Source organism: Drosophila nasuta, chromosome 3 (assembly GCF_023558535.2).
Source record: "Drosophila nasuta strain 15112-1781.00 chromosome 3, ASM2355853v1, whole genome shotgun sequence".
NCBI lineage: Eukaryota > Metazoa > Arthropoda > Insecta > Diptera > Drosophilidae > Drosophila > Drosophila nasuta.
In genome coordinates this window covers 23,884,372-23,911,478 of record NC_083457.1, presented here as the reverse complement: position 1 = coordinate 23,911,478, position 27,107 = coordinate 23,884,372, and the positions used below count along the sequence as shown (strand labels likewise).

Sequence of the window (27,107 nt, the reverse complement as noted above, 5' to 3'; positions counted from 1 at the left end):
TTGAGACTGCAACAGAGTCTACTGAGTCTCTTTTACATTGGATCCGGCCTGGTCGCTGTCGCTGTCTCTGGTATGCGGGACAAGATTTATGGCCAGTGATAAGTTTGAGGCGTGCAGGCAATAAGAACGCAGCTTGGCAATCAACTCTGCCGGCCGACCGGGCCAAGGAGCATGCCAAGAACAAATAAATAGCCATGCGAAAAACAAACTGAGCGCAAAAGCAGCCAAGCAGCAGACCAAAAAGAAACCGAACCAAAACCAAAACTGAAGCCAAAGCCGAAGCCGAAGCGTACCCAAGCGACTGACAAGTCCAACTTGTTTGCAACTTCAGTTCCAGCTCCATTTAATGCTGGATAATGCTGTTTTCTAGCCAATTCCCCTTCGTCACACACACACACACTCTCTCCCTATTGTCTGGTTAGTTTAGAGTGAAGGTCATGCGCATGCCCAGCGCTCAACGATGCCCAACAGAATCTTGACGAGAGACTTTTGCTGATTCTTGGACTCTGGCTAACTTTCTACTACAACAACACACGAGTATAAAATGAAAACGCATAATACATAAGTTAGTCATATAGGCAGCGTCATGTATTAGCCATAATTAGGCAACAACTTGCTGCAAGAGGGCCTTTAATTATGCACGCTTCGTCAGCCAAGAATTGCGGCAGCTGCCACTCGTGTTGCTGCTGCTGTTGCGCGTAATTAGAAAGCGCAGATTTTCACTTTTGTTTGGTCACTTTGATGAGCTGAAGTGTCCACGACCAGCCTGCCAGCCTGCCAGCCAGCTGCCGCCTCATCAAGCGATGACAACACACAAAATCAATGGCCCAAACAACTGGCAAAGAGTGGCAGGCTGGCAGCAGCTGTTGCTGACACAGTGTTGCAACTCCTAAAATGGCATATCATGTCATGGGTCTGGTGTCTGTCACATTGCATTGCAACTGGATCGAAAGTTTGCATATTTTTCGCAAGGGCAGCTGTCGGCACAGGAATGTTTTTCATGCTCTTGTCGGAGTCTCTTCTAAGTTGGCATTAAATTACGCACGTATACGTATTTGTGGGACAGGCAGGGGAGAAGGATGAGGAGGAGGAGGCAGCAGTTTGTTGAGACAGGTATAAGAGCCATTGGCAACATGCACGCAGCAGCAGCAAGAGCAGCAGCAACAGTTCATTTGCGGTTGGCAGCAGCAGCTCAAGAATTTCAATGGACTCGACAGCACTTTTGCTTCTCATCGATCGAGAGATCTTGAGCTCGAGCTGCTGCCGTTGTAATGGGAACGAGTTGTTTGTTGACCTCAAATTTTCGTGGCTCGAATGTCGCTTTTGTCTGGGCCGAAAGAAACAAAAGTGAAATTTTCTCGTGTGGGTTCAGAACTTGTAAACAAAAGAAAAAGCTACATCAAAAAAAAAAAAACAAAAAAAAAACGAGACCAAGAAGATACCCTTGAAAGAGCAATAAATTAAGTTCAGCTCATCTACTGTTTTTTTCCCCCAAACTCAAACTATTTCCTTAGCTGCAGGGAAAACAGATAACGAAAATGAAAGGAAGCAAAGTCATCAATATCAAAAACGACCAACGGCACTGGCCAAATGTATTTTCACTTGGCCTGCTAATTAATTAACAACCAAAGCTACGACTACCAAGTATGGCTAGAGAAATGCCTTGTGGATGCCCATGACTAAAGTGCATACAACTAACCTGGGAGCTGAAGTTTCTTGTTGGCCACAACAAAAGGTGAAACTCTGTTGCACCTGTTGCCCCGTTGTGTGCAGCCAGGGCAAATTGTAAGCGTTGCAATTATTTGTTATAATTTCTGTTGAAAAAATGCAAAGCATTGACGGTTGGCCATCTCCAACAGCCGCAACAGCCACAACAACGATGTGATCAGCTGGCGGGTGGCGGCGGGGAAGCGGCAAAGCTCTGATGGCGGCGCAAGTTCAAAGACAGCGCAAACAATTTAGCTGGAATCTGGCTAGAATTTAGCGCTGGCAGGCGGCATTGTTGCTGTTCTTATAGCCAGTTGTTGTTGTTGTTGCTGTTGCTGTTGTTATTGTTACTGCTGGATATGTTGCTCATGTTGTGTTGTGTTTTGTGCTGTTGGACTGTTGGCATTAATTAATTGCAGAGCCGCGCGTCGTGTGTGAGAAACGAGTTCGACGGCAAGTTAGAAAACTAATGAGCGTTAAGAGTTTTGTGCTTGAGCATTGGAAATGAAAATGAAAGAGTAACAAAACAAAAGAAAGCAACAAGCCAAGAGCAAAAACAGCAGGCAGCGGCATCGGCATCGGCAGCGCTCTCAACTACCCTGGAAACAATTTACAGATCAAAGTCAAAAGAGAATTACATATTTCTGTCAGAAAAACGTGGCAATAAGTCAGTCATTATTTAATAAGAATCAAACTGTGGGAATACTTCTAAGCAGCATACCAAAGGAATAATTTACCACACTATGTAAAGTATTTCTTATTTTTTATACTTTGATCATACTCAAAAATTTCTCGATCGCTTTTTGCTATTGCGAATAAAAGATGTCAAAATAAGAATAATAAATTTGTAACTCTATTTTGAGTTATCAACACAATCTACAAACATTCCTTAAAAGAACAACTATTCTAGTTTATCTTCTGTGAATAACTCATTTCTTATCAATCCTGCAGTATTGCCTATTTCATAAATCTCTTCTCACACTTATGGTAACAATTGATTACTGTATTTAATATTTAAAATATTTTATAAGAACAGTCAAATACTCAAATAGAGTTTAATTTATCAATTCTAGAATCAGTTTTCAACTATTCCTTTGGTCGTCTCTGATGAACTTCTTTCTTAACCACCTTGCACTGCTTTACAGGGTATCCTAAGAAGGCGTAATCTACAGTCCCCGCCCAAATTGCGCAACTATTTCTGTTCGGAACTGTTTGGTTAAACTCTTTGGCGAAATATGCGCTCATTTCCGTGGCAAAACGAAAGCGTACGCCGGACAGCTTCACGGAAATGAAGCGGCAATTAAGACTCCAACTTGGCTAAGTGATCAGTTAGCTGCACTTACACACATACACACACACATACGCATACACACACCAACAGTCACTTAAAGAGTAGCAAACGCTTCACGCTAACCACTTGAACTTTACATCATGAAGGGCTACAAAAAAGTATCGAAGGAAGGAAAAAAAATTCCATTGGAGCAGCGTCAAGTGTTTTGGCTGATTCGACAAAAAAAAAAATGAAAAAAAAAACACAAGCGGCGAAGAAAACAAATCAAAACATTAAGCGAAACTCTTACACCTAAAACCAAAATATTTTTGTATTTTTCTGTGGAAATCTGCGCATTCATCTGAAAGACAAAAACGCTATAGATAAACGACAACAACAAAAATAATAAAAGGGGGAAAAACTGGGGGAATGCGAAGCGACCTTCGTCAAGCTGAAGCTGAAGCTGCAGCTTAGACTGAGGCTGAGGCTGGGGCAGCAGCATTACAGTTTGTTTTGTCAGCGCTGCAAGTGGGCGTGGCCGCAATTAATTTGATTGCAGCTATAAATAGCCATGGCTTGCAGTCGTCTGCCGCAATCTGCCGGCACGCCTACTTTGCTATTTTTTCTTCTTTTTTTTTTCTTTCTTTGCTAGGCAAAGGCGACGCTTGGAATGCGCCTAATCGATGCAAAATCGCCCCAAAACTTGTTCTAAGCTCGTGTAGGCAATGCAAAGCAAAGGCGAGAAGACGAGATGTTCAGAGCTTAGAAGAAATGCAGCACAGAGACCACCATCAACGGGGAGAGCTGAGCAGAGCAAGCAAGAAGAGAGTGAGAGATGAAGTCATGTCTAATAACTGGAACTAAAGCATGTGCCACGGCAACAGCAGGCGAGCAATTAGCGTTTGCCCACAGAGCGATATGAAAATGAAAATGATGTAGAAAATGGTAACAAAAAAATGCTTGAGCATATGTATTTTTTTTTTCTTTCTTACTTATTGTGGTTCAATAACCTGCCCAGCGGTCTATCGACTATCGATAACATCGGTGAGCCACAACTGGACAAGCTGTTGGCAATTCGCAAAAGCAGCGAAGAATTCATGCAAAGCTCGGATGATTAATCAATGCCCTCCCCCATGCCAAAAGCAACAATGCAAAACAAGAAGAAGAAGAAGAAGAGCAACTAAGTATGTAGAAGAAACAGCTGGAGTTAGAGTTGGAGTTGGAGCTGCGGCACATTGCACGGACTGAGTGAGTGATAAGGTCAGCGTTGTTCCAATTCTCAGCAAACAAACAACACACAGCTCGATATAGTCACATTCACAATTTTTCTATGTTCTATTCTATTTCTATGCTCTTTCTACCACCATACGTTGTTCTTTCTTTCTTTGTCTCCTGCCTCGTTGTGTTTTCTTTTTTTTTTGTCTGTGTGTCTGTGTTGTTGTTGCTGTTGCTGTTGTTTGTTCATAACCCATTTTCATTGTGCTCTCTTCGTGCACGCTTCGAGGCAGCATTTAATTGATCGGATTCACTTTGATTGATCGGATCGTCGCTGTTGATAATAGTACCGTTAATTTGGTAAATTATTTTGCATTTAGACGCAAAAAGCAATCCATTTTCATTGTGAAGAAGATGATGATGATGACGAAGAGGAGAGTTCGGGTGACGATGATGATGATGCCACGACCCTGTGTTTATTACAATAAGCTTGTAATTCAGTTAAAGGTTAATGGGTGACTCGGAACATTAGCGAAACGAACTGAACTTTGGGTGCGGCCAGAACGATCGACAGATAGTGAGAAGAAATTCCTTAGATTATTAAAGAGTGTGCGTTTGAAACGAATTTCTATAAATAAATATTTCTCTCATCTGTCGTTTCTCCCAATAACAGTTAATTAAATTCCAATAACAGAATCGAAACTCTGGTTCATTGAGAACATTCGAATGCGAATTCATTCATTGTCCAACTGTCTGATATCCTGGCCTTGCATGCGACATGCGATTATAATCCCATTTACCCTTTTCACAATTCCGATGATCCATTTAAGTTGAGCACGCTGTATAAAATACAAAGCAACAACAACAACAACAGCAAAAACGATAACAAAAAACAAAAGTACCGTTTTGTCGCTCGACTGAGTGACACAGTATCGTGATTTCGAAAACGAAAACTGAGAGTTTTCGGCAAGCCAAAATGGAGGTCAACCTCATAATTCAATTAGGAACCTGCAGCGGTGACACTGCACGCCGTGCCCCAATACCAACAAAAACACTAAAATTCCGACCCACTGTGCGTGGGTTAAAGGCAAATACAAAATGAAAAAATATATATGTATGATATATACATATGTATATTATTATTTTCCGCTTGCTGTGCTTATTTCTTTTCATTCTTTTTCCCCTTCTTCGCTCATTTTTTGTGTTTTTTTTTTTGCCGGCCATGTAAATCGACATCGACGATGGCGATCAAAGTTAAATTTTGTTTGTTTAAGCCTTCACTTTTTCTGCTGTAGAACTGAGACCGGAGACCGAGACTGGAACTGTGGGCAATGAGTCAGCGTCAGTGCGATTGGAATTCTGCGCGCTTGGAGGATTTATTAACAAGAATAATAAAAACCGAAACAGAAACAGACGAAGACGCAGAGCCGGCAACCAAACCGGTTGGCAAACTTGCATACCCAGCAGTCAACAAGGTACTAAAGGGTATGCAGCATTTAAGCAGAATAAACTTAGACAAATCTTAACTTTCAGTTGAAATTTACAGAGTATCTTCGCTAACATCAGCTATAAATTCAGCAAAGAACTTTGCATGTCAATTGCCAACTTAAAATATTGCTATGCGGGTGCCATAAATATAGTTTTAGCAACAACCTAACAATAGCCTTTTTATTACTTCATTCCGCTGCTTTTAGAAAGTTCCCAATGTTTATAATAATTATAGAGAACTAACAGACCCGCTGCTAAGAAAAAGAATTTCGGATTTATGATTTGTTATACTAATTTTTGAGAAACTTCTTAATAGAAAAGTAATCATTCTTCCTTATAAAAACCTTGTGTTTTACTCTATACAAATATTCTAAATGTTTATAATAATAATGGAAATCTAACAGATCTGCTGCTAACAAAAAGAATATAGAATTTACGATTTTGAACACTAATTTTCTTTATAAAAACCTAGTCACCCATCATTTAAAAATAATAATAATAAATATATTCCAAATACTTTACAGGGTATCCTAACAAACCTGTATTTAGCAAGTTCTTAATAACTTTTTTTTCTGTAGCCTTTTCAAGTTGAAGTTGGAGTTTGCGTTTTTGGCTTTTGGTTTTTTTATTTTATTTTTTTTTTTTTTGGTAGGGGTTCGATTTGGTGTATGAGGTTTTAGCTTACCTGTATGGAGCCGGCGACCGATGCGGAACTGAAGCTGGCATTGCTGGCCGCATCCGACACGGAGAGGGGCGTGAATTGTTGTTGCCGTCGTTGCTGTTGCTGTTGCTGCTGAGACGTTTGGATTGTTGCATCCTTTGAGGCGGACTTTAGTGCGGGCAGCAGCATTTTCGACACTGACAGTTTGTCCGTTTGTCCATTGCCGTTGTTAATGTTAATGTTGATATTAATATTGTTGTTGTTGTTTTTTGTTGCTTTTGTTGCCATTGGAGCTCTCTAGTGGCATTGCCGTTGCTGCCATTGCTGCTGCTGTTGTTGCTGCTGCTCCGACTGTTGATGTTGCTGCTGCTGCTGCTGTGGCTGTTGCTGTTGTCGTTGTCGTCGTGGCTGAGCTCTGCTGATGATTTCCGTTTTCTTTATGATTTCGCATTTTCATTTAGTAATTGCTGTCTGGGATTTTTTTGTTGTTGCTGTTGTTGCTGTAGTTTTAGTTTCGTTTTCGTTTTGAATTTGTTTTTGGCTTTTGTTAGCAGCGATTATGATTATTATGTGGATGTGGAAATTGTTTTAACACCTTGTTGCCAGCATTTTGGCGACTCTAAGAAGAGATTGCAAAGCACGATATTCAAAAACCAAAATAAATAGATAAATAAAATGATGATGCAACAACAACTACAACGCATTCAACGCACATTTCACTTTGTTAAATTATTATTATTGTCGCGACATTGTTCGTTGCTGATGTTGCTGCTGTTGTTGGTGTTGTTGGTGTTGCACTTTTTTCTTATCGAACTGTGTTGCGCATCTCTGGAATGCAGCCACAAGCGTAGATAAAGAGAAAGAGAGAGAGAGAGAGAGAGGGCTAGTGTTAGAGAAGAGCCGAGTGTAACAAATTGAATCGATTGCTTTGGCCGTGTTATTTATTGTTGCTGCTGCTGTCGAGTTATTTGGGTTTTTGTGTAATATGCGCTCTCGCGTATTATGTGTGTTTGCTGATGCATTTTGGTGTGAGTTTGTGTGTGTGTATGTGTGTGAAAAGTGAACCAGGTTTACATAACATTAACCCAAGAGGGCAGTTGCTGACAGACAAAACCCTCCAGGTAAGCGTCCCCTCCCCTCTCCCCGCTTTGACATCGCCTTGCCTTCATTTGTGTGTCTAAGCCAATAAACAAGTTTTTTTCTTTCTTTATATTTTATTTTATTTTTTTTTTACAAATGCGATTTGTTTGCCGACTGCATTTTGGTTACGTTTCGTTGCCCATAGCCACGACCCACGCATCAGCAGCAGCAGCAATAGTTCCGTCAATCCCCTTCTTCACCTCTCCTCCCCTTCTTAGTATAAATGTCAACTGGGCATTTTGATGGCATGTCAAATGGACGCCGGGTTGCATCGTGTGTATGGTTTCTATGCAAATTGCTGGCCATTAATGCCAGCAGTGCCCCGTAAACTTCAAGTGTTTAATGCATAATTATGAGGCTCTGCATCTCTCTGTTGGCTGTAGCAACTGTAGCTGCAACTGAGACTGGGACTGAGACTGCGTAACTGACTTGGGGCGCCCAAGAACTGGAACTGCAAATACTGCAAAACTGGATTCTAAGTCACCGTTGACAAAACCCTGCAAGCCACAAAACACACACACACATACAGAGACAGCAAGGCAGAGGCAAGTTAGCAAGCTGCAGCTAGATAGATGAAAAGCAGAAAGAAGCCTGTTTGAGGGGGCAAAGTACGCGACGGCGCAGATAAATCTACGGACATGGAGGCTCGAGTGCAATGACATGGCAATCGCAGCCTGGTTGCCTGTTGCCTGGTTGCCTGGTTGCTGCTCCTGTCGCCAGGCGTGCAACGAGCAGTGGCAGCAGCATTGACTTTGTGCCCAGCGGCAACACTGCTGCGTTGCTGTGTGTGAAAGCTGCTACCCAAAAAAAAAGATTGACTAAAATGGGAGATAGAGACAGAGAGAGAGAGAGAGAGAGAGAGAGAGAGAGAGAGAGAGAGAGAGAGTCAAGCAATTCGTTAATTATGGCCCCAAGGAGCTCTCTAAACTGTGCGAGAGCGGAACTTCTGCTGCTGCCACGCAATGTGGCAGCCACAGGCCAATTGCTGCTGCACTCACTAATGGAGTCGATTTTCGACAACATTGTCTACAGCACTGAAAAGCGAAATTAGACACTTTTGCTGGTCTGCGCGACTTTTAACCAACAACGTCGACATTCGACAGTCGACAACCAAAATGCAAAATGACAGTTTTGGGCAGTTCGCTTCAAAAAATTGCGGAAAAACAACGGGCAAACAGTGGCGCCAACGAAATGGGCACAGTTCCCAGTTCCCCAGTAGCGAATCCCCTCTCATTCCCCTCCAATACGCATGCAGCAGCGAGAGAACGAGTTTAGTGAGCAAGAGGCTAGAGTAAAGTATTTGATATGGCGCGGGGCTAGTCCAATAAATTCCAATACGAACATACACACACTTGGCGAGGTCAAAAACAGGCTACACTACGCTAAATACTAAACACTAAACACTACACTAAACTACACAAATCACAAAGCAATACTGTCGTCTGGCCAGTTGACTGAAACGATCGCGAGTGTCTCAAGATTGTTGTTGATCCTAAACAGGAAATTTTTCTTACGATGTGGTTGTTGTTGTTGTTGTTATAATTGATTGATTTAAATACACATTCTGTAGTGGAATTTACTGTGGGAACAGAGCAACAACAGCAGGGGGATTAAAATACAGAGAGATTATATCTCTATTATGGTGAAGAAGAAGCATTTGCTTGTAGATCGATTTCGATTGTGAAAATGAATAACATACAGTCATTCGGCTAATTTAAATGAGAAAGATTCATATAAATATGCAAATGCAGCTTAACACAAAAAAAAAACTTCGACACTTTCAAATCTTTCATATTGCAATCGAAATTCTTTGGAATATTACTCACAGGAAATGCGTATTTAATAAAGTTGTATATGTTACATATAATAAGAAGGAAAAAAGTTATCTATTTGCAGGAGAGTGAGAAATTGCATGTTAATTTAATTTTATTGAGAAATAATGCAGCTAAAAACTTTTGGCAATTCATGCTCAATAAAGTAAAACATTTTCAAATATTACTCATAGCACCTTAAGTTCAATAAAGTAAAAATACTTTAGAATATTACTCACAGGAAATGAGCTTTCAACAAGAATAAAATCAAACATCCGCGACATGTTGTTGATTGTAAAGAAGTGCTGAATGAAATGATCTTTTGCAGCACAGTAAGACGAATATAAAAGATACCATAATCCGATTGCCTAGATAAGCAAATTGCATATTAATTTATTTTATATGATATTAAATATGAAAGATTAATGCGAATGCAGCTAAAAACATAAACTACTCCTTTTCAAAAAAGAAGAAAAGAAATGAGCATTAAACAAAAATATAATATCAAAAATCAGGTCGAGGACTTTTTGGTATAAAGAAATGTTGAAAGAAATGAACTATTTGCAGGCATATTGAAAAATATCCCAAGCAAATTGCTTAAAAAGAGGATGATTTTTCAAAATATTTAAAAGCAGCTAAACATTTTGACAATTCAAAATTCAATATAGTAAAGATACTTCAGGAGATTACTCACAGCAATAAACATTAATCAAATATGTTTTTTTTTCGAATATAAATTCAAGCATCCGCAACATTTAGATGAGTGTAAAGAAGTGCTGAAAGAAATGATCTATTTGCAGTAGAATGAAAGGAATATAGTAACATCATAAGCAGATTGCTGAGATAAACAAATTGCATATTAATTTAATTATAGCACTCTTCGTAAGTGTGTTTGTGAGGAATTTCAATAATTTCCCAGCACTTTAGAGTTTCTTTTGAAGTGGCAATTAACAGTTTTAACAGCTTTGTCATTTAAAATTGTTATCTGCTGAAGATTTCTTCTGCTTCAGCTCGCTTTGCGGCACAGTTTTTAGCCAGTTTGAAAAGACTTGTCAAAGATTGAGATGCCTGATAAAGATAATGTCCCTGAACTGCGCTGTTGCTCTGGCTATATATGTATTATATGTAGTTGCTGTTGGTTGTCATAAATTCCGCTCAAATTGTTGTAGTGTCAGCTACTAACAAGCGTAACAAAGTGCTTGACAACGACGGCAATGGCAATAGCAACAGCAACAGCAACAGCAACAGAAAACGATGGCAATGGCATTAGGAGAGACAGAGAGATGAATGAAACTGTTACCTGCCTGGTTATGTTGTGATTAGGTTTACCTGTCGTCGAGGTGTTTGCATTTCAGCTTTGCCACTGCCACTGCAGCGATTCATTATAATTTTTGTCAATTCTCACACAGGTAAGGCGACTGCGAAGAGGGGATCAAGGGAATCAAGGGGATCAGACAAAGGTGAAGATCGCATGGCGCTGAGACATTCACACAACGCTAACAACAGTGCAACAGCAACAAAAACAGCACAAACGCATAAATTTACAATTAAATTTAATTCGTTCGCTTGGATTTCCGCAAAAAAAAACTCAAACTAAAACAAAACCAGCGTCTAAGCCAGAGTTTGCTGCACAAAGCGCAAAAAAAAGGGCCAACAACAATCAGCAATTGTTGCTGGCAACAACACACAAAAAGTGCACTCGCGATTGCAAGCAGCGCTTGTGGCAAGTTCAACGTCTTCTTTAGTGCCTCGCCGCGCTTCGTTTGTAGCAGAAATGAAATGGGAAAAACGCAAGAAAAGTATAAAGATTCCCAAGCGCGCTTCTTGGTAGCAACAACAACAACAGCAACAGCAGCGACAGCAACAACAAACACCCGCACAGCGAGCAGTTGATGTTGAGGAGGCATGTAGATATATTTTTGCCAGTGCCTGGCATCATTCATCCTCAATGCCACAGCGGCCGCAGCTCATCTTGCACCGCTTCTTTACCGCTCTTAGATACCTGGCGAGCATGTCGATCGAGTTTAGATTTCAGATACTTCTTATTTTCGGGTTCGCCCGCAGTTGATCATTGTGCGCTTTACTTCCGCCTTGACAAGACACAACAACACAGCGGGCAGGATGTGAAGGTCGTTGACAAGACGCAAGGTCGTCAAAGCAGCAACAACAACAAGAGCAACAACAGCAACAGCAGCGTTTTGCTTATCACCTGAGCTGGCCGTGGACCAATTCATTTGCGAATGTGCCACAAATATTTGCACAGCACATTCCAAGCACTTTGGAAGAGCAAATAAAAATTGTAAAACGTGCAACGTAACGGGAACAAAAAAAAACCTAGCGAGAGAGAGAAATGTCTAAAGACAAAGAGAGCGAGAGGAAAAGGTACGAACTTCCCACTACAGATATCATAAATACTGAAAGCACAAAAAAAATAAATAAATAACTAAATAATTAAATGGTAAGGAGTGCTAGTTAACATATGTTTATATAAGTACTCGCTTTTAAGTATATAAACACATATGTATGTACGACAACGAGCACTTATAGTATTTATATACACGCCACATGTGTGTACTAAATTTTAATGAGTCTGTCTCTCCGTAAACTAGCAAATTGTTGTTTGTGTAACAAAAAAAAAAACTAAACTAAAACGAAACGACAAAGAAACGGCTTTCTTTGCAGATTCCTCAATTTTATAGTTATAGCATCTTCGTCAAATTGAGCGATGAAAAAACAACTGAAATTATGACTCAAAAATTAAAAATAATTGATCGATTACGATGCTAAGTAAGACATTCCTGCAATGAAAGTTTTGGGGCTAAATATTTCTAGGAATTACTTTTAAACAAAATATAGATTTATAAATATTTACAAACAAATTTGGTATATTTTATTCACGAATATACTAAAAATACAAAAGATCTACAAATATATACTTTCTAAGAATTAAATTCTGATAGTCATCTCATTCAATATCGTTTTCTTTGCTGTTCTCTAACTAAATAGTGTTACCCAAGAGATAATAAATAAATTAACTTGACCACACTATCTTCCGCTAAAGGTTTTCCTATTTTACAACCTGTCCGTCTCCTCTTGAGTACTACGAGACCCGTAAGCAGATTCTCAGATGGGAAATTCATGATGAAATTGTTAATTCTTTGGAAGTTATTCCGTAGCATTTTGCGTGTTTAACTGTCTGTTTGCTATTTGCTTAACTGCTCGACAACAATTGTTGTGCGCAATTTGTTGTTGAAATGTTTTGGCATTCTGTTTTTAAGGGATACCATATAATACATAGGTATCGTATGGTACATTCTGGTATTCAGGGAAATTTTGGGTTTAGTTTTTTGTGAGTAATTTACAAAAATGACAAAGTAAAACGCACTCTCCGAATTTCTTGAATTCGCTGGTGATTCGTTCATTTGTTCGCCAGTTCGTTTGTTATTTTTGTGCTGATGTTTGCACTTACTTAGTTCAGATAGATAAGATTAAAATTCGACTTAGCCAGGCAAGCCGAATGCCTGGCTGCATGATAAGATAAAATGAAGCTCTTCTGCACGCACGCAAAAAAAAAATGAGACAGAAAAACTGGTTGCCAATGGAAGAAGCCTGGCAATGAGACAGCTACAGCTACAGATACAGATACGTATCTGTCAGATACAGATACATGTATAGCAAACACGACAAGGTCGCCGCATGCAATGGATGTTTTACTTTTAATTGAATCGATGCGATGATCGCCAGCTCCAGATAGGCCCCCATAGTTATACTCAAAGTATCTGCAGCTCACTTGCTGTATGTAGCTCAACTTCAATATAATTCAATCAATCTCTCATTCACAATGTGCGCTCGCATTTTTGGAGCGATGTCTGAATGCCGGAGACCGAGTGTATTGAACCCATCAGCCCCGCCCCTCGGTCTCTCTCTCCCTCTGTCTCTTCAACTGCCAAGTCCAAGTAAAGCAAACAAGTTTGTTTTGAAATTCTTTTGTCGTATTTGTTGTTGTTGATGCTACTCGTCTGGCAATCATCCTCACTCCCACCACCCGCTATAAAGTCTGAGACAGTCGCTTGATAAGTCATCACACCAAGTTCCGATTACCCATTCCCCACGATTGCAACTTTATGCCAATTACCGATTATATCACAGGGGAATCTTCCCTTGCTTCTTTCGCTATTCTTATCGCAATCAGCTGCCACATCCGAAAAGTACTCAAAATACTGTTAGGCTTGCTTGTAAATAAAGCTACAAGCTGAAATTCGCAAAAATGCTGTGCAACAGTTTAAAGAAGCTTAAGTCCATATGTAGAAATGACTTCCGGATTTAATTAGAACTTAACGAGCTTGCGAAAGCGCACAAACAGAACTCGACGAATATCTTAAATTCATCTTAATTCCGAATGTTTTGTTGACCTTCGAAATTGTCTGATAATTTAATTGGAAACAACGAATCTTTTTCTATTTATAAAGTATATCAGCGGATGCACGTATAATACTTATATTCACGAAGATGCATTCGACCCTGAGAGATACGAGTATGATATAACCCGAATGTGTCTATTTAATTATATCTAAACAATTAGCAAAAGCTAAGAATAAAAGCAAATACATATAAAGCCGGAATATGTCTATTAAATTATGGACAAACAATTAGTGAAAGCACAGGACTTTAATCCGAAATATAATATATTTATATTGTATGTATTGATGTGATTTAACCTGAATTAAACTGCTGCTAAAGAATAATCGAAGGCCTAGAACTTTAGGGTTATATCGATTTGGATTGAAATAAGGAGATTTTCATTGGATGTTTTGAGATTACATAACCTGAATCTGTCCATTAAACTATGGCTAAACTATTAGTGAAAGCCCAGGACTTTAAACAGAAATACAGTATTTTATATAGGATGAAATGACTTAGCCTGAATCTCTCTATGAAACTATGGCAAAACAATTAACGGAAGCCAAGGACTTTAACTTAAAATATTGTTTTTTATATAGGATTAAGATGATTTAACCCGAATATGTCTACTGATCTGTCACTAAACGGCAAGAACTTTATCATGAAATATAGAATTTTACATCGGATGCATTTGAGAAACCTTGAACAAAGTACGAGTTATATGAATCATAGACAAGTTTCTTTCATGTCTTTACCTCACACATTATGTCATCCATTTAAATCAACTTTCAGAGCTTTTGTTTTTGTTGTTGCTCTTAGCTCTTTATCAGTTCTACATGTCTGCATTTGTTTTTTCGGTTCATTCAACGCAAACTGACCCCAAAGCAAATGTTTTGACTTTGCTGCTTCCTCTTATAACATTTTATTCTATTTTTTTTACTATTTATAGTTTTTTGTGGTTTTGTCTCGGTCTGGCGCCAATTAAAATAATCCAAAACACGTACTGTCCGTCTTTGTTATGGGCTGCTGTACTGCGAGTTTAGTGCGAATAATATAAGTATGCTCTATATGGCTGAGAAGAGTTTTCCCAAGTGCAAAACTGCCAATGGGGCGGCAGCTGCTCTCAGTGTGCTCAGTGCTCAGTGCTTAGTGCTCAGTGCTCCGCCTTGGCTTCTCCATCTCTAGGTGCTGCTGCTGCTTCTTCCTCTTCTTCTACCCATACATTGGAGTTACTGTTGCTGTAGCAGTTGCAGTTGAGGCTGTGTTGCGAGGCTCTTGAAGCGCGGAAAATGGCAAAATGCAGCCGCCGCCGCCAAAAACTGGTCTGCCTTAGGAAAATGTTGATTGAGCGGACAGCCGCAGGGGGCAAGGTGGGGGAGCGGGGGCAGGGGTGGTAGGCAAAAAGCTTGAGCAAAACTTGTTGGCCTCAAAGCACAAGATGGAGTTAAAGTTGTACAAGAAGAAGAAGAAGAAGAAGCAGCAGCAGACGAACGAGAAGAAGACATAGAAGAAGCAAAAGATTCTTGCCACCCGCTAGCGAAACAGACTTGAAGTAGAAGTAGAAGAAAACGACGAAAACGAAAAAGAAGAAGCAGAACTTTGGTTGTAAGCGGAAGAAATGCTGCACGTTGAAGGCTACGCTTCACTTTTCAGTTCGGTTTTAATTTTTTCGAATTCATTTCTTTTGCAATTTGTTGATGTTTGCTGAAATTTCTGTAAATTCTTGAGGCACATTTTACACGCTGCTTCGTTTCGTGTTGCGGCCGCTTGTTGTTGTTGTTGTTTTAGTTGTTGTTGTTATTGCTGTTGTTTCATTTTGTATCACTTTTGTTTGCTAGCACAACGCGTGATGGTCGCTGTTGCTTCACTTTACACACTCACACACTTGCAGCAACAGAAACAGAACACACACACACGGTCACCAACCACTCACACACTAATGCACTACGGCAATGTAACAGAACACACACAGTCGCATTTGTCAATTATTAAGCATTTGATTATTGAATGCGACCGCAAACATAAACCGAGCATCGATAATTAATTCATGTTTTATATTTATTAATTTTCAATAAATAATTTGTGAATGCGCTCGCTCGCACACACTCTCACACGCGAGTACACACCAGCAAGAAACACACAGACACGTTACGCGCGGCCAATGAACGCGGCATGAACCTTTTCTTGCTTTGCTAACTGCACGATTCGAGAGCCAAAAGTGGACTGACACTGAGACTGAGGCGCGATCAGGCAAAGCTCACGGCGGCAGCGACGGCGACGGCGACCGAGACAGCGACTGAGACGACTGCGAGTCAGAGTCCAACACCTACACACACAGATAAACGAGCGCTCTCGCAGCGGCAATTGCGAAAATGTTTGTCTTTGGCCACGTTAACGACAAGAGCAACAAAAGAGAGCCATACACACACATACAAATCTATTAACGAGAGAGCAACCGAGAGAGAAGGCAACGTAAAGCCGCAATCTTAAGTCTGCTTTACCTGCGTCGCTTCGTCGAAAAAACCCCAGTGGAAATTTGGACGCTGCTCTGCAATGTGCTGGACATGAGTGGTGTATTTCCACATGGTAAAAACGTTTGCTAATGGGGGTCAGTCATAGTCTTATCATAGACCTGCCTGCAACCAAAGCAGAGCAAACCAATAGTAGCAGCAGCAGCAACAACAACACAAACAGGTATTTTTATTGAAAGTCACTTATCTCAGCTGTCAGTGAGTGCCGACTGCAAGTCCAATTGCTTGCGCAAGTGTGTGTGCGTGTATGTGTGTCTGTACATGAGAGAGCCAGAGAGCAATTTACACACACACACATGCTTGTACACAGGCACGCTCGCTCGCCACTTAATCAGGCATCGGGCAGAACCTGTTGCGCGTGCTATGCGTCCAGTTCTTGCTGAGGAACAAAAAGTAGCAACAACAAAGCGTAGAAGAACAAGAACCTGTTGCGGCGAGTAACGTCGACAGCGCAGCGACTGCGGCTGCGCAGTTTACGTTTGTGTGTGCTGCTTGCTGCTTAGCCTGCACTTAGCCAAAATTCGTGCGGGCAAGGCAAACAAAGAAAGTAAGACTTAAAAGAAAAGACAAGAAGAACGCAAAATGAAGGAAACGTTGATAAGCAAGGCCGCGTTGAGCTGAGCTGTGTTGAGCTGTTGCTGTTACTGTTGCTGATGACTGCGCAGTCGCAGCTGACTGCGCTGCACTTCAAAGTTGATTTATGTTTTGCTTGTTGTTGTCGTCGCTGTCGTTGCTGCTGTTCTTCTCATTCGCTCTTGTTTTTGTTGTTGCTGTTGCTGCTATGGCACTTTTGATTTTCAGCGTAAGTCGCTTCCAATTAAGCAAAATAAAGGAGCGACCACCAACGATGTTGCCACATCAAGGCGAGGCGCGTGTGGTTGTGTGTGACCAGCTACCAATTTAATCAGGCCAAAAATGATGTGTGCCCAATTATGATTATGGCCGTTACATGCAAATAATTCCAGGTGCTAATGAGCCCATTTTTGTGGGCATCTATAATTTATGCTGATATTATTATTGGGCTGCTTTGGCAGCTGTTGCTGCAGCGTGGCCAATACGCTGCTACTTAACGGTACAAGCGAAAGGTGGCAACATGCAAATTGCCACAATAAAAGACATGAGCCCCAAACAGAAGAACAAAATACGAAACAAAACAATAATCAACGGGTTCTCTATTGCCATCTCTTTCTCTCCCGTTGGCTGGCACTAGTTCTGAACTTTCGTTCGCCATTCTCACAGTTCATTAACCGATTTTAAATGATAAATCCCAAAAGCGAGCGAATCGCTGCTCGTCAGCCGTAAAGATCAGAAGTCAGCCCGAGGGGGAGTATTGTGGCTTTTCTTTTTTTAGCTTACTGTGAGATCAGCATCTTCAGCTCCCGGCTACCAAGCTGACAAACTGCCAAGCTACGCCGACTTGCGGTCACTAAAGGTGAGGAGAAGGTAAGGCGAAGGTATAGAGAGGGTAAGGGGAAGGTACTGCCAAACTATGCGTTCGCGCCTTTGGACGCAGCAGCTCCTCTGCAATTAATCATTGTTGTTGGTGGGCGCTCATTGGCTCGCATTTGTTTATTTCTTTTATTTCTACTCGTTTTTTTGCGTAAAATACAACAAAAACTAGTTTAGCGCTCCAGGAGTGTGAAGAGTGTGCGAAGAGGCAGCTTGGAATGTGCCGCGACTATCAATCAGTTATGTCTATTGTCTATGGCCAATAGCGGCCATTACCAAATCTGTAGCTGACCCGACCAAAGACCGGCTCGACTTTCCATTGGAAAAGCCCTCAATAAGCAATGCAGCAGCAGCAGCTGTCGAAGGTTACGCTACCACATACGACTTTATATATATATATACATTATGTATATCGTATGTAACTATATAGGTAGTGGGAGAGGGAGCAATTCGCTATTTAAGCATTCCAAGTGCGAAACACGCTGACAACAGAAACACACCCAGTTGCCAGTTACTTGGCCACATTTCACGTGGGAATCGCTCAGCCCTTTTTGCACTTATTGTTGTTAATATTATAACATTATGTATTGTTATTAATGTTGAATGGAAGAAGGAGATTGACGGGGAGAGGGGAAGGGAACATTTTCAGGGTTGCCTTTAGCAGGCGGCAATGCGCGCGCTGCATCTTAATTGGGCGCCACGCTGACGTCATGCATTGCTCCACATGCAGCATATAGTATGATATGTCTTTTGTATTTGCATGCGACATGCAGCGCATCGACGGGAGACGGGACGGGACGAGAGATTATGACACACATTTTAGCTTTTTAGATAAAGATGCGACGCGAGCTGCAGTTCGACGTCGCTTTGATATTCCAAATGCAACAAAAGGCCGCACTCCCGCAACGCTCGTCGCTCAGCGTTCAACGCTCGACGACGACGACGACGACATTGGACAACGAAACGAAGGCGCAGACAGTTCCGCGATGATGTAAACATCCCAAATTTAAAATAAAAAACAAACTAGAGAGTAATAAAGCAGATATACAGAGATACAATGCGGCGACCCGAATCTATCCACGATTTGAAATAAATATATATTTTGTGTATGTTCGAGTAGTTTGCCTTTTATATATGGGAAAGAGGAGCATGTGAGACATCAGTTTGGATTGCGGCCGTCCTCTTGGCCTGGCGGCATCTTGTGGCCCGCGGGCATTGCTGCCGGATTGGAGAGCAGTCAGTCAGTCAGTCAGGCAGTGAGTCAGTCAGTCAGCGAGTCAGCCAGTCAGCGAGTTCGTCTAATTGGATTTGCGCGCTTGTGCGTAACTATAAATCACACACTCGCAACACGCTGGAGAGCCAAAGAGGGGGAGGCGAGCAGAGATTGGGACCGGTTTGGATTGCCAAGTCACCCGCTTATAAACAAACTGCAAGCCGCGGGATCCCATAAAACTTTTCGACTATTTGTTAAGTGACCAAAACGGTAACAACAACGACAACGGCATCAGAAACAACAACAACAACAGGCAGCAACAGGCAGCAACATGCAGCAACAATCGTCAACAAGAAGCGGCAGCATTTTTAATACTCGTCTCCTATAAGGTAAAAGGGTATTATGAAAGAAGAAGATATAAAGCAGATCTCAAATGTCAGCTCCGAAAACTATTCATATATATTTTTAATCAGAGTAACAGACCTCTAAGAAAATAATGATTTCTTTCATTTTAATTGGACATTAAAAAACAATACTGGAAATTATTTAAATGTCGCCACACTTCAAAGTCAAAGAATTAAAGTTTCCTTGGAAGTAAAGTCTCCTATGATTATCCTGCTTTGTTTAAATATATATTTTTCAAAGTTTACATAAATATTTTATGAATCTAACATGCAAGTTTTCCTTACGATTTATACATATTTGGTATATATAATATTATTTATATTATTAATAATTAAATTTGAGTTTAATAGTTTAATAGATTAATAGTTTTATTTATGGTTTTAATTTTGTGAACATTTTATATATATTTCCCTTAACAATATAAAGTAATAATATAAATATTTGAAGCTACTCATGCCGGGTATTTAACAGTCGATAGCAACAGTTTTTAGCTTTGTTTACTTCTTTCTTTTTAGGTACCTTTTCTTGGCTCATAAACGATATAAAGAATAATTATGCTGCTGCATAAACCCAAAGAAAGAAATATCAGCTTACGCAACTTGGCCTGGCCTTAAGCTTAGGGTTTACTCCAAGTGCGCGAAGTGTGGAAAGGGGAACGGACGGAGAGGGTAGAAAGGGGGAAACGGTTACCTGGAGTTGGGGCAGCTCCGTTTTATGTAGAGATGCCATGTAAAACAATCGTGTGAAATTTATTAATGACACCCGAGGCGTCCAGTTGCAAGTTCATAAGTCTTGTTAGAAAGTGTCTTCGGGCTTAGATCATGTAAAATGTGACATTCTTGGAACATGGCCATTTGCCACTCGTTGTTGTAAGCTGATTTATTTGGCCACCAAACTTGTAAGCGGATGTTGTAAGCTTTTTAGCTAGCTGAGCACTTGCAAATCTACAAAGTGGTAAAACACTCTGCTACTGCTGTTCTAGCGAAAAAAAAGACCCGGTCCAAGAAAACCAGCCCAACATGAAAACATTAAGCATTTTAACATTAAGAAATTTGTTGTTTTTTTTTTTTTGCTTTGTCTTTTTTTTTTGCTGTGTGGTCTGAACTTTGCCATGCAATGTGTTTGGGGCTGCTGTCGTTTCCTGCAATTTATTAAATTTCAGACAAGTTACGACGCGTGAGGCAAGGACAATTTGCTGGCATATTCAATTACCAAGAGGAAAGACGATATGCTGCCACATGTTCCCCAAATGCGTGAATTCAAAATGAACCGCCATACTTGCAAAAAGTACTTGTTACTCGATGCTACTCACTTGGCAATCTGGCAACGCCGCACAGCTGGCAAACAGCTGTTGACCCAACAGCTGCAAAAACACCAACAGTTGTCCGATTGGGGACAAAGAGAAAAACAAACTTTGCGAATGGTGTTGTGAAAATGTGAAAACGCCCATTAAACACAAAATGCATTCCACCCAGGCACGCAATAAGATCTTCAAAAGTTGGTCGGGCATCAGCGAGGTGTCCATCATCAAGGAAGTGGCCACAAAAGGCGAACACATCGATCTGTGCATGGAGTACTGGGCTGCCAAGCAGAAGATTCCCGTCTCCGAGTACCGTCACTATTTCTACGACGTCGTCGACGCCTATGTGCGTCGCCTGCTCTCCGAGCGTCTCGTCTGCAAGGCGGACAATGTGCTGCACAATGTGGAACGTGATGTGAAGTGTTTCTTCTATCAATATGCCTGTGAATGCAACGATGCGGATCTCAGTGAATTTGTGCTCGATCATCTGCGCTGCCGTGATCCGCAGCTGTTTGAGCAGGAGCAAACAGTGCTCGAATACTACTGGTCATTGGTGAAACAGCTACGCGATTGCAGCGATCTCTTGAACAAACATAAATCAACTTTGCCACGCGTGCACATCGAAGCGCTGATGACGCTGCCCGAGCACACGCTACAGCTGCTACTCGTGGAACTCTACTTTGCCAATCACAACGATGAGCTGTTGTCGGAGCTGAATAAGCAGTTGGTCTGGCAGCATCTGGTGAACACTGCTCAGCTGGACAGATTGCGTCGCTGGTGCTGGTGTCAGGATGCAGACGACACTGTGGAATTAAAGCCCTTGGAGCAAGCTTATGCGGTGTGGAGACTCGAGCCTGCCATGTACGAGTATGCGCTGGAACACTTGGAGCAACCATGCGAACCACTGCGAAATTATTTTGCACAAGCTGGATACTTCTTTGCAGCCGAAGCGGCGGATGTGTCGACGGTGCTGCGTCGCCTGTGCACCATGCAGTGCCTGGATCAGCACAAGGAGCTCATCTGTCGCCTGCCAATGGCACGTCATCTGCTCGAACGTGGCTATCATTCGCTGCTGCTTCTGGATTGCGTACCCGTGAGTGCTTTGGAGCAGCTGGCTGGCGAGAATGAGCCTTTGCTGACGCTGCTCATTGAACTGAAGACTCATGATCCCACAGAGCGTGAGGGATTCGAGCTGGTAAGCAATGCAGTAACTTTTAATAGTTCACTTTTAATGTTTCTTCCTTTGCAGTTATCCAAAAGCGTGCAGAGCTATTTGGAGCGCACGCACAACGCCGCCGAATCGCTGCAGGAGCAGCCGCTGCTCACGTTCTTTGACTTTCTGTGCCACGAGCCCAGCGTGCTGGGGCTCGAGGGTTTCCTCTCCTCCAGCAATCTCAGTCGCGTGCCCTATTTGAAGTCGCTGATGTCGCGCTTCGAGCGTCATGTGCCCGGCAATGCTGCGGCAGTTTTGCCCAGCCCTCACGATCTGTTTAACAAGTTCAAGCACGTGAATCTGGATGCCTTGGCTGCTGCACATCCAGGTGAGCTGATCAGCTTTTCGAATGCACGCCTTAGTCAACGCTATGCGAGGAAAGCGCAGCTGAATTACACGCATTATCTGAAGCAACAGCGCAGCGCTTATGCTGTGTACTATTTTCTGATGGAGCAACTGCAGCTTTATGGCCAGATCACACGCACTCAGCTGTTCCATGCCTGCGAGACGGCCACGCAGTTGGCACTGCAGCATGCTGGCGACGAGGAGCTGGTCACGCATTGTGTGGCTTGCTGTGAAATGCTGGATTTCGATACGCAAACGTTGCGCAGCTTTCTGCACTTGCAACGCCGCTTGCCGGCAACGAGCACGGCCAGCAGCTACACGGAACAACTGCAGCATTGGGATAGAGCCTTGGTGCACGAGCTGCAGCAGCAGTCAGCAGAGTTTCCACTGGAATCGTATACAGCACTGATGCGTTTGGCTGCGCGTAATCTGCAGGGTAAATGGCCAACGGCAATGCTGCAACATTTTGCGGCAAGCAACGAGTGGTGGCAACTACTCTTGCTCTTCCAGTACTTTGATCTGCCGCTCAGCGAACTGCAGCAGCTGCTGCCGCACTTCAAGTGCCGTGCTCTTGGCGTGCACATGCTGCGCGCCCTCAGCTACGATTGCAGCCATGAGCGGCAACATAAACGCGCCGCCAATCGACAGACGCGACGCGGCGATGGACAAACCAATTCGTCGCAGGACAATATGACCAACTCGTCACACAGCTCGGGCTTGGATGCGAATCTGCAGCAATTGCAGCGCGATTCGGGGCAATCCATGTGCAGTCTGCTCACCCACAATGCTCAGCAGGATGTGTTTGCCATTGTGCTGTGCAGCAGCAACAATTTGCCCGACGAATGCATCGGCAGCACAGCCAAATTTGTGGAGCTGATGCAGAGCAGCGGTCAGCATTGCACCAGCATCAATCTGCTGAAGCACTGCGTCCGCCATCAAATGCCTATTCTGGCTGTGCTGGCGGCAACGCTCAGCGACCAGAATCGCGATTGGTGCTGGCTCGTTTGGCTGGCGGTGGCCAGCGGCCAATGGACGCAGCTACTGCTGGAGGCGAGCAGATCGAGGGAGCAAGAGCAAGAGGAGTACGTTTGGTCACTCATACGCAACGTGGTCAAGGAGGGGCAGGTGAATGCGCTGCTGCACAGCTTTTGCATCTTTCAGCCGGTAAGTGACAGTTGTCCTTGTTACTTCTGTGTCTAACTAGATTGATGTAATAGGTTGTGTAAAGAAAGTGCGTGTAGAGGGTAGTAAGACACATATTCTTCTTACTGAGTGATTATCGCTTAAATTTCGCAGTTCAGAATATACAAAACTGTCAAAACCCACAGCACCATAGATTCATATTCAAGTTTGGACATGCGATATAAGAAACAGTAGAAACTTGAAAACTCTCAGTAAAATAATGTAAACTGTGTGGAGTACAAGTTCTAGCTTTCCATCTTATGCAGTTTGTATTGTGCGTTGGCAGTTCAATCAGTCTTTTAGTCAATCAAACAGTTCAAAAAGTTTTACATATAATAATAATAAAAAAAAAGATAGTTCTAACTCTTTATAGATACAACTGATTTCGAATGTTTGAAGACGTTAGAAGACAATAATAATTCAGTAATCCGATTGAAAGGCTTTTAATTTGATCATAATTTTGATATTTTAGTGATTATTCAAGAAGTTGTTTAATATAAAATTGTTTGCTTAGCTGCTTAACTAAATATAATCTCGAAATAGAGAGTATCTTAAAGATGAATGCACTACTTTAACTTTAATATTTGTACTTTGCAGGACTGCAAATTCGTGCATCTGTGCCGCTTCTTGCAACTCACCGCGCAGCATCAGGACTTTAGTGACTCCACCATTGTGGAGCTGCGTCACTTTCTGTGCAGCTGGAGCCAGGATGCAGTTCAGCTGCCACTCTGCGCTCCACTTGCCCGCAAGCAGTTGATGCAGCGCTGCATTGGCCTGTTGCTGTTGCAGTTGCAATGCAACTTTGACTGCAGCATGCAACAGCAAAAGTTTCTCGAGTGCATCTGTCGCTCCGATGTGGGCGACATTTGCGATCTGCTCGACTTTTGTCTGCTGCATCGCATTTTCGGTGTGGCCGCCACTTGGATACGCCAGCTGGGCATTGACTACGAGCTGCTGGTGCGCAGAGACAGCGCCGAGTACAAGCGTCTGGTGGATGCGCTGACCGAGGCCAAGGCCTACGAGGAGGCACTGCAGCTAGCAGCGCTATTGCAGCTACCACTGGCTGACATTGTGTATGCCAAGTGGCTGGCGGAGCTGGAGGCCGGGCAGCTCCATCAGCATGCTGAGTACGAGCGAGAGATTGAGCAGCATGCTCTGCCTCCGGCCATATTGGTGAACTTCTTGCTGCAAGCTGCTGCCCAGCAACCGGAGGAGAATCTGCGACGTCGCTACGAGCTGCTGCAGAGTGCGCTGGGTGTGATCAAGCAGCATCATTTGTTTCCCAACGAAAGCTTCGATCGGGATCAAATCGAATACGACATGGTCATGTGCTACGTGCAGCTGGAGCTGGAACAGGAGACGGAACCAGTGACGATTTATCACTCAGAGTACTTTGAGCAGATTATGCGACAGGAGCGTTGTGTGCTCTACAAATCCTTCTCAGAGCTGAAAGAGTTGGCGGGCATCGATGATCTCAGCATTGCAAACAAGTCGCAGTTGACGCCAGAGATGGAGCAGCGCTTGGATGGATTGCTGCAACTGCTGCTCGACGAGGGCGACATTGTGGAGGCACTGCGTCTGCAAGAGCTCTTCGAGTTTCGTCCGAATGACTTGCGCTTCATTGTGTTTGCCATGGCGCTGGCCGAGGGCATGACCAGTATCGTCAATCTGTCCAGCAAGGAGCGTCAATTGCTCAGCGACATTGAGAAGAGCACATTCCCGAAATTCAATCGCCTGACACTCAATCAGAATCCGCTGGGCAGATGCAGCAGCGATTTGTCCGCCAGCTGTTCCACGCTAGAGTTTGAGGAGATACCTTCAAAGGAGAAGCAGCAAACCCTGGACACGCTGCTCGGCATTGGGTCCAAGCTAAAACATGGCGTCGAGCTGGGTAGGCGCATTGTCCTAGCCTATCGCGCAGCCATGTATCTGGACAAAGAGTATCTTGATGTGTTGCGCACCAAGGATGCCAGTGTGCTGCTGCGGAGTGCCGCTGAGGAGGATTGTCTGCAGCGTCTGCTTGTGGTGAGCGATATATACATTTCCACACGGCTTACGCCCAAAGAGATTGCGGACTCCTTGGCGCTGGAGCTGACCACTTGCATTGTGCGGCCGAGATTCTACATATTCCATGCCAGCCAACAGCCACGGAATGCGCCGCGGAACGCAGATCTCTGGGGTCACAGCATCGACAAAGATTTCCATTTGTTCCTAGAGCTAACGCCGAACACAACGATGCTGGGCAACTGTCTGCTGGAGTACTGTGATGCTTTGAAGGCTTATCGTCGCTACCAGGATAAGAAACCCTTCGAACCCAGCGATGCCTTTGAGCGTCTGTCGGGCATCATTACGCTCTATGGATTGCCTAATGTTGCCAACAGCAGCAGCAGCAATGCGCCTGGTTCGCCAGCTATTCCCCAAGTGTTGTCTCACAAGAAGCAGAATCAGATCTATGTAGAACTGTTGATCAAAGCGAATCTGTGCTTTGTGCACGAGTGCTCCATGGAGGGCATTGCCAGTGTGCTGGAGCGTGCCAAGCATCTCAATGGACAGTTAGCCAAGGCAAAGTCGTGGTCACTGATTGTCCGATTGCTGATTGGCATCGCACGCTATCGCGAGATGTTCTATTGCTTCGATTCGCTCATCGAGAACGAACAGTTTGAGTCGCTGTTGGGACAATTCGATGACGATCAGAAGAGCGGATTACGTCAGGCAATTTTGGCCTATTTGCGTGAGTACAATCCTAAGAATGGCAAGGAGCTTCTGCGCCTCGCAGCCCATCACTTTCTCATGTACAAAGAGCTGGCCGAGATGTGGTCAGGAGAAGCACAGGATGTGCTGGCAACCATCAGCTCTGCTGCAGCCGATCAAGGCAGGTTAAGATGCTCCCAGGGCTTGCAGCAATTGTTGCAGCAGGCGCTGGAGAACTACACGCATGCCACGGAGAATTATCTGCTGGACAACAAATTGATTCTCGCCCAGCAGAGTGTCGCACGTGCCGAGCTGATGGCCATGCAGCTGGATCTATGCAACAAGGCGCTTGAGAAGCGTGGTGGATCAAGCAGCGGCAGCAATCAAGCGGTGCCCTTCTGCGTCAGCGTTATTGGCGTGCAAACAAGGGAACAATTCCGTGAACTGGTCAACCAGCAATTGAGGTGAGTTGAAATGAAAGTTTTCGTCGCAATCCTTCAATAATTGTTGTTTTAAAGTGTGCCACAAACTTTGATACTGAGTCGAGCCTATGGATATGATGTCAACTGGAGTGATGCACTTCTAACGCAATTTGTGGTGTTGCAGCGTCGTAACTATCTGCAGGAATATCTATGCCATCAGCGCATCAACGACAATGTCATTGAGCAGGTGGCCAAGGGGTAAGTAAATAGGACAAAAAAAAAATATTGCTATTCTAATAATTTTACTTTGCAGATACATACTTTATACGCAGCATAATGCACCCACTGGCCAGCAGCAAGAATCTCTAGGACAACTGGTGGAACACATACGTTCCGTCACCCTTAAATACAAATTGGCTTCGATATTGGGCCTCAAATTGATTGTCATGTCGCTTATCAATGAGCAAACGGTGCACTATCTACGTGACACGAATTACGGGCGCAACGAGCCTCACAATGTTGCAAATATGTGACACATAATATGTGATTTTTTATTATATACTAAATATGTACTGATTGTAATGCCAAATACATTTATAAAATATGCAATTAAATTTAAATTATTGCGCGCACATCAGCTGTTATTACACTACATCGATATAC

At 42.9% G+C, this 27,107-nt stretch overlaps 2 protein-coding genes and 1 long non-coding RNA gene across 6 annotated transcripts in view; 2 read left to right on the top strand and 1 right to left on the bottom strand.

Annotated features, from left to right (window-relative positions):
* LOC132788007 (protein Shroom) overlaps positions 1 to 15,912 on the bottom strand; it is a 56,035-nt gene extending 40,123 nt beyond the window's left edge. The window contains exons 1-2 of the mRNA XM_060795289.1: positions 15,820 to 15,912; positions 6,366 to 6,960 (exon numbers count right to left, since the gene is read on the bottom strand). Of these exons, the coding sequence (XP_060651272.1) occupies positions 6,366 to 6,629 (264 nt within the window). The 5' untranslated portion in view covers positions 6,630 to 6,960; positions 15,820 to 15,912. The remainder of the gene's footprint in view (positions 1 to 6,365; positions 6,961 to 15,819) is intronic.
* On the top strand, positions 2,360 to 5,999 carry LOC132788008 (uncharacterized). 4 transcript variants are annotated; one of them, XR_009632609.1, is made up of 4 exons: positions 2,360 to 3,922; positions 3,996 to 4,237; positions 5,488 to 5,677; positions 5,739 to 5,999. It is a non-coding gene; the product is annotated as an uncharacterized LOC132788008 (long non-coding RNA). The 4 variants fall into 4 exon arrangements; XR_009632610.1 differs by having other exon boundaries at positions 2,360 to 4,237; positions 5,488 to 5,667; XR_009632611.1 differs by having other exon boundaries at positions 2,360 to 4,237; positions 5,488 to 5,667; positions 5,726 to 5,999.
* Positions 15,913 to 20,672: 4,760 nt separating the features above from the next.
* LOC132794352 (spatacsin) lies at positions 20,673 to 27,070 on the top strand. Its single transcript, XM_060804754.1, has 5 exons — positions 20,673 to 21,786; positions 21,841 to 23,313; positions 23,929 to 26,486; positions 26,541 to 26,702; positions 26,758 to 27,070. Exons 1-5 carry the CDS (start codon positions 20,752 to 20,754, stop codon positions 26,975 to 26,977), a joined length of 5,448 nt encoding a protein of 1,815 aa, XP_060660737.1. The 5' UTR covers positions 20,673 to 20,751; the 3' UTR covers positions 26,978 to 27,070.
* The last annotated feature ends 37 nt before the right edge of the window (positions 27,071 to 27,107 follow it).

Coding starts and splice junctions, on each gene's coding strand:
- LOC132794352 (XM_060804754.1), top strand. CDS start 20,752: ATGCATTCCACCCAGGCACGCAATAAGATCTTCAAAAGTTGGTCGGGC. Junction 26,487..26,540: donor CTGGTCAACCAGCAATTGAG/GTGAGTTGAAAT, acceptor GTTGTTTTAAAG/TGTGCCACAAACTTTGATAC. Junction 26,703..26,757: donor ATTGAGCAGGTGGCCAAGGG/GTAAGTAAATAG, acceptor TTTACTTTGCAG/ATACATACTTTATACGCAGC.